Source organism: Cnephaeus nilssonii (genome assembly GCF_951640355.1).
Source record: "Cnephaeus nilssonii genome assembly, chromosome: 10".
Classification (NCBI taxonomy): domain Eukaryota; kingdom Metazoa; phylum Chordata; class Mammalia; order Chiroptera; family Vespertilionidae; genus Cnephaeus; species Cnephaeus nilssonii.
The window spans coordinates 10,115,528-10,128,256 of record NC_137081.1 but is presented as its reverse complement, the minus strand read 5'-3'; the positions used below and the strand labels follow the sequence as shown (position 1 = coordinate 10,128,256).

General features: G+C 45.3%; 1 protein-coding gene across 1 annotated transcript in view; it reads right to left on the bottom strand.

Moving 5' to 3' along the window:
- Nucleotides 1-12,729, bottom strand: part of KIAA2012 — a gene marked incomplete at its 5' end in the record, with an annotated part of 95,840 nt that extends 83,111 nt beyond the window's left edge. Inside the window, 3 exon segments of the mRNA XM_079783093.1 lie at nucleotides 2,076-2,226; nucleotides 10,935-11,219; nucleotides 12,646-12,729. Coding sequence (XP_079639219.1) covers nucleotides 2,076-2,226; nucleotides 10,935-11,219; nucleotides 12,646-12,729 — 520 coding nt within the window.

The window sequence follows — 12,729 nt, the reverse complement described above, 5'->3', positions numbered from 1 at the left end:
CGGAGTTTCCTAAAATAAGGTCTAGGGATTCTGGGTTTCATTGTCCTCACCTGTAAAACGAGGGTGTTAGTTAGTCCAGACCAGCACTGCCCGTACTTTCTGCAATGATAGAATATTCTATATATGTTGTCCAATATAGTCACCATTGATTGCATGTGGCTAGTGAGCACTTGAAATGTAGGTAGTGCAACTGTGAAACTGAGTTTTAAAATTTTATTTTAACTAATTTACATCTAAATAGCCACAGGTAGCTAATGGCTACTGTACTGGACAGTGCAGGTCTAGACTCTAGATTTTAGATGATTTCTTAAGTCTGTTCCATCTAACATTCCTTAATCTGGTCGTTTTGTGGCAATATCCTAAGGAAAAGTACGGGCTTTGGAGGCAGAATCCTCTATTGCGATGACTGTTCTTCCTCTTGCTAGGTGTATATCTTGAGCAAGTCACTTACCCTCTTTGAGTTTCTGTTTGCTCATCTTGGTAATGAACATAATAAGACTTACCTCATGACTAGACTGAAAATTATTGTGAGCTGTCCATAAGCTGTTCAGTACTATAGGGATTTTACTTGTCAATATTATTCTTGAGAACTTGAAGTATCAAAAGAGCCAGAAGTTGCCTTTGCTAAGGGAGATGGGAAAAGATAACTGGGAAGCACTAAGGGACAAAGAATAGGGCCTTGGCTAGTACCAGAGTTTGTGAGAAAAGGCAAGAAGAAAAGCCTACCATAAAGTTAATGTTTCTGAAATTAAAAAGAAAATGTCCACACTCAGTGGTAGTGCCTAACCAATCCCTGTCCTTGGAAAGGGATCTGCTCTGGATACGTTGAGAAGCTAGTCTAGCAAATGAGCGGAGAAGAAAATGGCAGGTTCTCTGAGCCTGTGCCATTAACTATCCCTGCTACACATCTCCCTTAGGTTTTGATTCCAGCACCAGGGAATTTGGTCATAACCTGACCCACATGTAATTCATCTACAGGAAATATGCTGGTCAGGCAATTGTACTTTGTAAACTAATACTCTAGCCTATACGTCAGTCTCTATGCACTGTGTTAATATGAGTCAACATCTCTGAGACCAGTTGATTCAGGGGCACAGCCAGGGGCACTGAACAGATCGAGTTTCCATGTCTTGGGAATGGTGAACTCACCCAGGTAATGCTCCTGTGTTGGACCTTCTTCCCTTCCCCAGATGGCACCCCACTTTGCCACTGCCTTAAGCCCTCTTTCTTAAAAAACCCTACTATCGTCAGTTAATATTCTTAGACTTTGATGGCCTAGGATGTAAAAACACTGAACAATGGACTGCAATATTTCCATTTTGGGGGTGGGTCACCATTGTACACCTAAGAGATCAACTGACTTCCCTAACTGATGCCATATACCTGATCCAGAAGTCGCCTTTGCTAAGGGAGATGGGAAAAGATAACTGGGTAGCACTAATGGACAAAGAATAGGGCCTAGGCTAGTACCAGAGTTTGTGAGAAAAGACCATCACAATCAGGCATGAAGAATGTTCAGTTTTCCTCTAGTCCTGTCTATTTGTTGGTGCAGAAGAAATGGCAAACTGCCAAGTGGGCAATGGCAAATCCTGCAACTCATCCCTCTTATCCCAATAGATTTGCCAAATAAAATATGAGATGTCCAGTTAAAGTTGAATTTCCGATGAACAATGAATACTTTTTAGTAGAAATATGTACCAAATATTGCAAGTTTAATTCCCCCCTGCCCCTCGCTCTCTGCACTAAATCTGACAGCTCTCTCTAAACCCCAACCATTTCCTGTTTTCACTTTTAAGCCTTTATTTACAGAGTGCTTTAGGGATCTCTGTTCAGCAGAAGGGCGGCCGTCTCCCTCCTGAGTGGATTGTGCTGGAGAGCCGCCATGTTTCAGAGGAAGAGGCCTAGCAGTTCCCCTTTCTGGAAGATCTAGGATCACCTTGGAAGGGGAACTAAGGAATGTTGGGAAGAATGCGGAGCCAGGGGTGTGGGGAGCATCTGGCTTCTGGTCCCAGCTCTGCTTTTGGCTAAATAATCTTGGACAAATTACTTTGCCCCTGGGGCCTCTTTTTCCTTACCTTGTAAAAGAGAGGGATTGAACGGAGGGATCTGAAGTCTCTGAGTGGGGAAGGCTGGGAAGAAAGTTCTACTGGGGACGTGGAGTATGGGGCTGCTGAGAGGAGCCAGAGTGAAGGCAGGACTTCCCTTCTTCCCCACACGTATGTCGCTCTGCAAATGTGGGGAGGAATAAAGGGCGACAGGTATGGGAGAGGCTTGCATGCTACTGAGCCTGCGCACCTTTGCTTTAACACAAAATGGGCCTGAAAGGCTGGTGTTTGAAGCCCTGATGGAAAGTTCTCTCTCACACCAGAGTGTGAGGCGGGGCAGCTCAGGGTGCACCCCCTCCCATGTACCCACTGACCTGCACTTTGGAGCCTGCACATGGTGCCAGGGGGCCGCGTCTGCAAGAGACCTTGAGGTTTCCAAAGCAGAGGTACAGTTGCCAAGGGTCTGACCTACGCCCTCTGTGGGGACACCAGTCAGAAAAAGGCATGGCTGCTGAGCCCCAAACCTCCTAGTGACACAGGCTGGTGAGCACAACCCTCCTCAGTGATCCAGGGACTCCTGAAGGGGCGGCGACACCAGAAACAGATGCCTCTGCCAACAGACATAAACCGAGAGCCCACAGAGGAAAGCTCTAAAAAGGCCCCTGCGGGCTTGCAGTTGGAAGGAGAAGGAAAAATGAGAAACGCCAGACCCCATCTTGAGCTTGAGCATCAGAAAAGGATCAAGAGCCTCAAAAGAAAACACATTACTTAGGTCAGCCTGTGGAAATCATTTTAGTGGCCCTGCGCGGCAATGGGAAAGCCAGCTTGACAAATCAGCGTTGTCATTTAATGTTTGTAACGTGAATAACGGGAGAGACAAACTACGTCCGTGTTCACGGGGAGCCTGGCATTTAAAAAATACCTGGCTCTGCTGACTTTCATTTCAGCCAGGGAGAACTTTCTGCCAAATCCAGTCCCCCTGTGCAAGACATCACGGGGAGCAAAGGCGAATAGTAACATTGTACACTTGGCCGGGGATTTTTATGACACAAGAACTTTTACCTCATTATAATCCTTTAAGGTGGATGAGTTAATATTATAACCACTTAAACGATGCAGGAACTCTCTAAGGATGATCAGTTAAGCACAGGAATAGCAAACTTGTGATAGCTATGTTGACATCTCTCCCCACCCCCTGGTCCATGGCAGACATCACCGATTAATTATGGCATTCTTGACTGATGAACTGATTGTGATCTCAGAATCCTTCTCTTTAAACCTTTTTCAAAAGTGGAGGCATAATTTATATATAGCAACATGCACAGAGTTTAAATGTTCGGTTTAATAAAATCTGACGACTGTATACACCTTTGTCACCACCACACAAAACAAAATATAAAACGTTTTCATCATCCCAGAAATAGAAAACATTTTCATCATCGCGTGCCATGTTCTGGCCAGTGTCGCCCCACCCACCAGATCGTCATTGCTCAGGTCAAGAAGCCACTGGCCTGAATTTCCTTGCCCTATCCTGCCAGAATTCACCAAGGAAGGTTTATGGTTTAAAGAAAATATAAAACCTGCTTGGTGGGGGAGAGGAGGTTTGGGACTTTGTTCTGCTGAGCAAAGCTGTGGTTTGCTCCCATTTTGAAGTGTTCAGGACATGGAAATGCCACAGAAGGTCAGCCCACATCTGTAGCTGCGGGTTCAGGACCACCAGAGAGACTCTTCAGATCAAGAGAAGGCTGGGAGGCCAAGTCCATAAGATGCGGGGATACCTCTGCTGAGGAGAGAGAAACAGGTATCCAGGACATTCGTTCATTCGTTCATTCATTCACTCCTCAAAGATCTACAATGCACCAAACACTGTGCCAAGCACTGGAGGAAAAAGGGATGAATAAGACAGATTGATGATTCATAAATAAATTAAGTAACACATGAAAGAAAGCACGGCTTACTCAATTGGCTTTATACTCTAGGAATTTTTAAATTAAATGAATTCTTGGAATCCAAACACAGAGCATCAACTGGCCCTTGATGTCTGGACAGTTTTTGTGGCAGGTACTTCAAGTGCAATAAGAGCCTGAAAAATTCAGCCCCACATAAATTTTGAGGCGTTTTCCAGAGGATAAGAAAGAAGGGATTGTAGGGAGAGCAGTGCAAGCGAAATGACTTAAGTTCTTTCACTCACTCCGTTTTTTCCTTTGGTCTGGCAATGACTATTTGTCGAGCTCCTCCTATGTGGCCGGCACTGTGCTGAGCCCTGGAATCATGGCACCATTAGACCCAAGGCCATTTTTGGGTGAACGGGAACTTCCTTTCCTCCTAAATCTTTGCTTCAAATGACTTTGCTGTGAATGCAGCAAGACCAAGCCTCCTCTACGATGCTCTGGCCCCTGTGCGGAGGGCATGACGCACTGTTCCATCTGGACAAGAGTCCCTTGTTTTTCTCATTTGTGGGTATTTCTGAAGCCCCCGCTTGGTTCTGGAGCTTTCCTGGGTAGTGTGCTCAGTGGTGCTGGGAGCTGCCCCAAAGAGTTAGAGAATCCTTTGTCCTGGAATCTGGGGTGTCATTTTTGCTTAGACGTTGAAAGCGAATCTTGGCTTCTGTATTAGTTTCCTATTGCTGCTAAAACAAATCACCACACAATGCGATACACGTTTGTTATCTTATAGCTCTGGAGGCCAGAGTTTGAAATGGGTCTCACTGAGCTAAAATCAGGGTGTTGACAGGGCTGTGTTATTTCTGGAGGCTCGAGGGAAGAATCTGTCCCTTTGCTTTTCCCGGTTTCCAGAGGCTGCCTGCATTCCTTGGCTGCGACCCCTTCCTCCACCTCCAGTCAGCAGCTTTGGGCAGAGTCCTCCGCATGCTGCCATCTCTCTGGCTCTCCCTCTTGAGTCCTTCTTCTATTCCTAAGGAGCCTTGTGATTGCACTGGGCCTTCCCAGATAATCCAGGAAAATCTCCCTGTTTTAAGCATCTGATTAGCAACCTTATTTCCCCTTTGCCATTTAACCTAACATAGCCACAGGTTCCAGAGATTAGGACATAGACATCTTTGAGGGGCATTATTCTGCCTACCACAGCTTCTTTAGATTTTTTTTTTCTATTTTTCTGGTTTCTCTTAGTAGTTTTTCAAATTATGCCTGTGAGGTTGGTTGATAAATGTCAAATCTCATTGGATACCTAAAGCACTGAGAAGACCAGTCAGGGTTAAATCGATTCACTCATTTCCAATGTGTAGAATAATATGTCAAGTAGAAAAAGCAAGATAGAAGAGAGAATGTATAGTACAATTACAACCTCATAAAAGTTTATTTTATAGATGAGTAATTGTGGTGGAAAGATTGGAAGAGGAAAAAAAAGAAAGATTGGAAGAGAATACATTAAAATTCTAAGAACAGTGGTATCAGGATGTTGGACATAAGATTACGGTTAGTTTTCTTATTTTTTTATAGCATAAAACATTTCGCTACTATGGTTAGATTATATTTATAAATGGACAATATGTTAAAAATTATTCATTACACCCACCATCTTCTCAAACATATTTTTCTATTCCTTCCCCAGCATCAGCTTGGACCCCGAACCACCCATCCAAAAGTTACTCTAAAACATAAAAGGAGACAGAAGGGAGCCGGGCAGGGAGGTCCTGGGAGGCAGAAATAAACAACAGCAGGAGGCTGGCTGTGACGACTTCAGACCGCACAGGCCTGCCTTGGCTTTGCCAACCAACCCCAGCTTCTGGTTTCTTCTAAAGTGAATAATTAGTGGGCATGGCGTGGCCTCTTATCCCTACGCTACGGGGAGCGCTTCCTTTAATGAGGGACTTGCTCCTGCTGGTGCCCACCAGGCCTCTGTAGGCAGAGGGGTAGAGAGGACCCCCTGCACCTGTCCCCATCCCTGAACTGGTTGTCATGTCACCCACCCTGGTGCTGGCAGGCAAGGGTTTTCAGAGGATGGAAGCACCTGGTGCAGGCTGCGCTGCCACCCAGCAGCTATGGGGTGGCAGGTGCCAGAGTCCCCAGGAAGCCAAGAAAGGCCCAGACAGCCAGCTGCCATCTTACCCCAGAGGGTGGCCAGCCTTTGTGTGCACCAGTTGACAGAGGGGTGAAGAGAGAACCCCTAGAAACCTCAGGGCTGGCAGGCAAAGCCCTCCACAATTTGACCCCACCCACTTCTGGTACAATTCCAGCTAAGACTACACCTCTCTAAGCACCCTTCTCTCCTCTGCCTGCTTTCCCCTCTAAGCTTTCACTCACCTTTGCCTACAAGGTCCCTTTCCACCTATTTTTACCACAAGATTCAGCTCCAATTCTCCCTCCTCCAAGACACCACTCTAGATTTTCCTAGTAAGAAGCAATCACAATCTCTACCTTCTTTATACTTTGCCAGCGTATTAATAAATATAGTCTAGCCCGGCAGGTGTGGCTCAGTGGTTGTGTGTTGACCTATGAACCAGGAGGTCACAGTTCAATTCCCATCAGGGCACATGCCCAGGTTGCAGGCTGGATCCCCAGTATGGGGGCATGCAGGAGGCAGCTGATCAATGATTCTCTCTCATCATTGATGTTTCTATCTCTCTCCCCCTCTCCCTTCCTCTCTGAAATCAATAAAAATTATATTTAAAAAAAAAGAAGAGTGGTTTTAACTTTGGGAATGTTTGAACAATGTCCTTCTGTTAAAAAAGAAAACAAAACAACAAAAAGCCAAGCAACATATCTGTGTGTACCTGGTATTTAGAAGTGTGAGAACTCTGACATCTAATCTCTTGACTTAGCATTTATCTTTGCTCATTAGGAAGTTAGGTCATCAAGAGAGTTGAAGAGTAGGTGTATGTTGAGCTATAAAACCCAGACGTATTGCCACATGCATCTCATTAGATTCATATATAGAACTGGAGGTGATGTAAGATGCTTTAAAACTTTAATTGCACCTCCCTGTGACAGTCTCGATTCTCACAGGTCTGAATGAAGCCTACATTTTGTAGGCTTCCCGATTCACGGTTTAGCCAGTGTAGATTCTTCTGTAAGCAGCCCTACTTTATCCATTAGCCCCCTCCCCCCCTCTTCCCCCTCCCCATTTTGGCTCTTTTACTCTGAGCATGGTGTTTTTAACTCTTGAGCTATGCTACTTGGACAAAGAAATACCGACCCTACAGAGCAGATGGTGTGGTCATTGGTGGGCTCAGTTTACAGTGGTTTCTAGTCCATTTCCCTTCCTGATCCCACCTGGCTCTGCAGCGTCAACCTTGCTCTCTCGTTCACTGTCTGCCTCCTTCAAAGTCACAGATTTGTATTTTATTTTAAAAATTCCCTGACTTACCTACTCTCGAGTTCTGGTGTGATTACCTACCTAGTTGCATAATCTTGAGTGAATTACTCAAATTTTCTGTGCTTCAATTTCCTCATCTCTAAAATGGGATAATAATAGTATGTACCCCCAGTATTCATAGAAAGCATACATGGATTATACATGGAAAGCACTGAGAACAGTGGCAGGAGCATAGTAAATACTCAAATATATTAATGAACTTTGGCATTTTTATTTGTGAATATTATTTCGTAACCTGCTTTTAAAAAACACGCTGTGAATATTTTCTCATGCTATTCATGACTAATACATGACTTTATTGCCATTCTATGACTGTATCATAATTTATTTAATCAATGTCCCATTGTCAGACATTTATTATTTTCAATATTTTGTACAATAATAAGTAACCCTGTAGTAAACATTCTTGTGCATAAATTTCTGGGCGCATCTCTGATTATTTCCTTAGGCATATTACTAAAAGTAGAATGATGAATCAAAGAATATCAGCCCTTTTTCAGGCTTTTGCCTAAATGCCTTCCAGATATGTCATGTGAATTTGTGCTCCCAAAGCATTAGACGGTTCATTTCCTCACAACCTTTCCAGCACCGGATATTATGGTTTCAAAATTTTCTTGCCAGTCTGTAGTTTTTAATGTCAGATGGTGCTTCGTAGTTTCCAAAGCTCTCTTCTTCTGAGATTTTCATTTTTAAAAAATCTCAAGCCCCTTTTGAGTTACTTCTGTAATTTTAATCTATGAAGTTTATCATAAACTCCTGCCCTGTTACTATTCCTAACCTTTCCTTTCTGATTTCTTCACACCATTTCTCTTCTACCCGTTGGGAGTTAGACTATAGTGTTCTGTTTGGGTCAGGTATGTGTTATAAATCTAGTAGATAAATACGAGAGGAAGACAGGAACTTTCTTTTTTTCATTGAGCCCAATCTAACCAAAAATGAATCAGTCTCCCAAAAGACTAATCTCCTTGATAGTAATAAGATACTTGTTGCCCAAAATATTTAAGCCAAATAGACAAGCGTCTGAGAGCTGTGGAAGGGATTCTTCTCTGGCAGTAAGTTGACCTACATATTAGTGTCCAACTAGGAAAACAGAAACCCCTGTAAATCTTTAAATGTAGAAGAAATTTAATTCTGGGGATTGGTTACCCAGATGATTAAAAGCCAAAACGATGATGAGGTAACACTGAGATTAGTAACATTAGGGAGCCAGCACCACCCTTAGACTGAAGGACAGAGGGGGAGCGGGTGGGGTCACCTGGGGGAACCTGGAGCCACAGTGGGCCTATCTGTTGGGAGCTGGACCACAGAGGTGATGCAGGTGCCTCTCACCACCGCAGGTAGAACGGGAGGGGAGAGATACCCTGGCTTTCCTCTGCTCCTTCTCCAATCGCCTTCCGATGTCTCCCATTGGCAAACTCAGTTAAAAGCCAGTTGACCCAGCTGTCTGTAGAATTATATGTAGTCTGTGGTCAACCCGACGGTGCTGCAGAGCAGAGGACTGGAAGGGTGAAGAGTGGGTGTGAGCGCCAAGAGGCCGAGGCCTGCCACGGTGATTGCTGGAGGCCCTTCCAAGTCCAGAGATAATAGGGCCAAGGGCAAAGCATGCTTGCCCTGGAGAGGCAGGCAGTCCTGAGTTTGAATAGTGGCTTTGTCATTTACTAGCTCTGAGACCTTGGCCAACTTAATTAAGTGGAAGTTAAGTTAAGGGAAGTCTGAGAGCCTCATTTACAAAAGCGGGGGGCGGAGGGGGGATAAGAAAAACTGTATCTCACGAGGCCTTTGTAAAGATTAAATAAAATAATTGCTAAAAAATAATAGTAAGCATTCAACAACAATTCACTTCCTGTCATTCAAGAACTTATGATTGTGGTAACCACACATGGTGTCAGATGGGTACTACTGGGGTGGTCACTTAGGAAGTTATATAAATGCCTTGTCCACCTGAAACTAGTATAACATTGTACATCAACTGCATTTAAAAATTAAAAAGAAACATTTTTAGAAAAGAAAAAAAAAAGACTTTTAAGACAAAGGACAATTGGGCATTTGGCCAAGGTCATTAAGGTTCTCTATATATTGAAAGAAAGAAAAGGGCAGAGGACTCTTTCCTTCCGGAAGTTCTGCCGAGGGTCAGGTAGGTGATACATTGCCCAATAGTGACACTGAGAGATGATCTAAGACCATTGAAAGTATCGCCCATGATCAATTCCTTCATTCCACAAACATTTATGGGTGCTCACTATTTTCTGGAAGGGATTTAGACATGGTCCTCACATTCAAGGAGATGGCAACAGGTGGGCAAAGAGATAAATCGAAGTGCATGACGGTGTGGGGATGTGTACTGAGGAGGGAGCAATGGGACAGCTTTGCCTAAGGCAGTAGGACAGCGGTTCTCAACCTGTGGGTCGCGACCCCTTTGGGGGTCGAATGACCCTTTCACAGGGGTCATCTAAGACCATCGGAAGACACAGATATTTACATTACGATTCATTAACAGTAGCAAAATTACAGTTAGGAAGTAGCAACGAAAATAATTTTATGGTTGGGGGTCACCACAACATGAGGAAATGTATTAAAGGGTCGCGGCATTAGAAAGGTTGAGAACCACTGCAGTAGGAGAAGGCTTCAATAAGGAGATGACCTTTGAGTTGTGTTTTGAAGGATGAGCAGTTGTCCAGCTGTAAAAGCAAGGTACAAGGGGAAAGTCACGAATGAGTGTGACTTGTTTGGGGAACGGGGAGCTAGTCACATGGGTGGAGACTTGAGGGGTCCACGGACAAGGTGGAGGTAAGAACAAGTGGCAGATGTGGCTAAAATGGAGGAAGAAGTCAGCGTGTGAAGGGCCTGGTGTCAGAAGCTAATTAATGACAATTCTGTGGGGAACAAGAAGCCAGCAGAGACTTTGAAACTTCGGAGTAACGCATCATCTGTAACTTAGACTTCCTTAGTGTGACACATGTTCCCAGCCTCTCTCACGCATGCAGCTACATAGAGCAGGGGCCATGTGTCCATCTCGTAAGACATGAGAAAGTAGGAATCAGGAGAATGAGCACAGGGGCTTTTCCTTAATATTAAATCCTGAGTGGAAAAACGTCCTTGACTTATCCTGCAGTCGCTGAAGGGCTCAAGCTAAATATTCCCAATGTTCTCGCTCCCATTTCTACAAAGCTGAGCACATCAGAGGGGCGAAGCTGCTGCTTGTGGTTCTGAGGCAGGATCTCAAGGATTTGGGGGGAACGTTGGCTGGCCTGGACCTGCCTGAACGCTGAAAAGGACTTGTGTTACTCTGACGGGAAGGAAAACACAAGAGGATGAACATATCATCCTTTATGCTTTTCAGAGCCCTTTCACTTACATCACCTCCTGTAGGCCTCGGGACAGTTGTGTGTGGCAGAGAGTGCCGGGATACGGCCCCAGCACAGGGGTGAAGAGATGGAGGCTGAGGGTGGCCCGCCTTCCCTGGGATTTGAGGAGGACTTAGACCCAAAGCTACCAATGGATTTCTAGCCACGCAGGCCAGTGCCTTCCCCGAGCCCACGACCGTGCTCTGCCTACCTGTCTCCTCTCCTGAGCCAGGATGGCTTCTCTGAGGTCCCGAAGCGCGAGCAGCTTAGGACCCAGCCTTTTCCCGTGGCCTTGGGGGCGGCCGGGGCCTTTTCTCCTCTCTCCGGGCGTCCATGCTGACAGGGCTAAACCTTCTGAGTAGAGGATCAGGACACCCTTTCTGGTGCTGAAAGTTTTAGGGAGGAAGAGGCTCCATGTGTGCTGGGTGGGGTCGCCCTTATCCTGCGGTTTGCAGACCAGGACATAATCTTCTGGAGACTTCCAGTTCAAGTAATCCTGCAACGGAAAGAAACCACCTCGATCGATTCACTGTGGACAGCACATTAAAAAAATTTATTTTAATTGTATTTTTATTGCTTCCAGAGAGGAAAAGAGAGGGAGATCAAAACAGCAATAATGACAGAGAGTCATTGATGGGCTGCCTCCTGCATGCCCCCTGCTCGGGATGGAGCCTGCAACCCGGGCACATGCCCCGACTGAGACTCGAACCGTGACCTCCTCGTTCATAGGTTGATGTTCAACCACTGAGCCACACCGGCTGGGCTGGACAGAACTTTGATAGCAAATACTGCTTGTGCAAGGCAGGGGGCATTTTTTTAGGTGACTGGTTTTCTCTGAGTTGCTCACATGGTGCACAAAACACAGTCACTCTTCTGAGCCACTGATTGCCCATCTCAGAATTAGCAGGGCCCAGGGCGCGGTCCTGTTTTACTCCATATAACCAACGTCCAGGAGAACCACTCGTGCCTAGACGCTTAAATAGGGTCGAGTGTAGGTTACAGGCCAGTCAGTTTCCTGGTATGCAAGTAAGTTGTCAGAATTATCAAGGGCAGCAGATAACTTTGAAATTAGACCCGGACTCTCTGGCAGTTTAAAGAGGAGAACACCATTCCAACCCATCACTCCCGCTGGACACAGGGAGAATTTCTATGCATTCCAGATGCATTGTAACTTTATCTAATTTGGCTATTTTGGAGCCTATAAAGTAGTTACATATCTTGTAAGAAAGTAAATGCCATTGTCCACAGAGGTCCTTTGAAACTCTATTTGTCTTTTAATACAGCAAAGGTCAGATATTGTGACAAACTACCGTGACAATGGAAATCTCTGTATGAGCCAAACTTTTTCAAAATACCTCCAATGGATTTTTTTTTATTCTTGGCAGAACTCAACGAAGTAAAATTGCAGTACAACAAGGGAATTTTGCCACCACTTTAAAATGAAAAAAAATTTTTTTTCTGGCCTGTATTAAATATGAGTCCTGTGGGTTGAATTCCAGAAAGTTCAAGGAAGCCATTGAAATGACAAGAACACACACAGCCTTCCGACCACAGAGCACAGCTCTAAAGACCAAAGAGCCATCAGCTTGCCTAGAACCCAGGTGGAGATTCTGGTCTTGAACCAAACCATCCGAATTCTAGACAATCTGGAATCTCTATCAGCCTAAAGCGAGCGAGGCTGTAGGTCGGTGTGCAGGAGGAAGCAAGGGGGTCCCCGGGGCAACCTCGGGGTGTCAGGAAAACCACCTTATTTTCTTGAGTTTCACCAAGCAGGGAAGATCTGCCACTGACCCCCACCACCTCACCAACCAAGCAAACCCAAACACGCATGGCTCAGCTCCAGATGGAAAAAGAGAGCATTCCTCCTGCAGCCCTCCTCCCCCCTGGCCCCAAATGTGCCCTGATTCCGCTGTAAAACTCACCTCTGGTTCAAAATAGACTTCTACCTTCTGTTTGTTCTGGACCCACTTGCCATGTCCCCGGCTCAGGGGAGAGAGCGGGAGCAT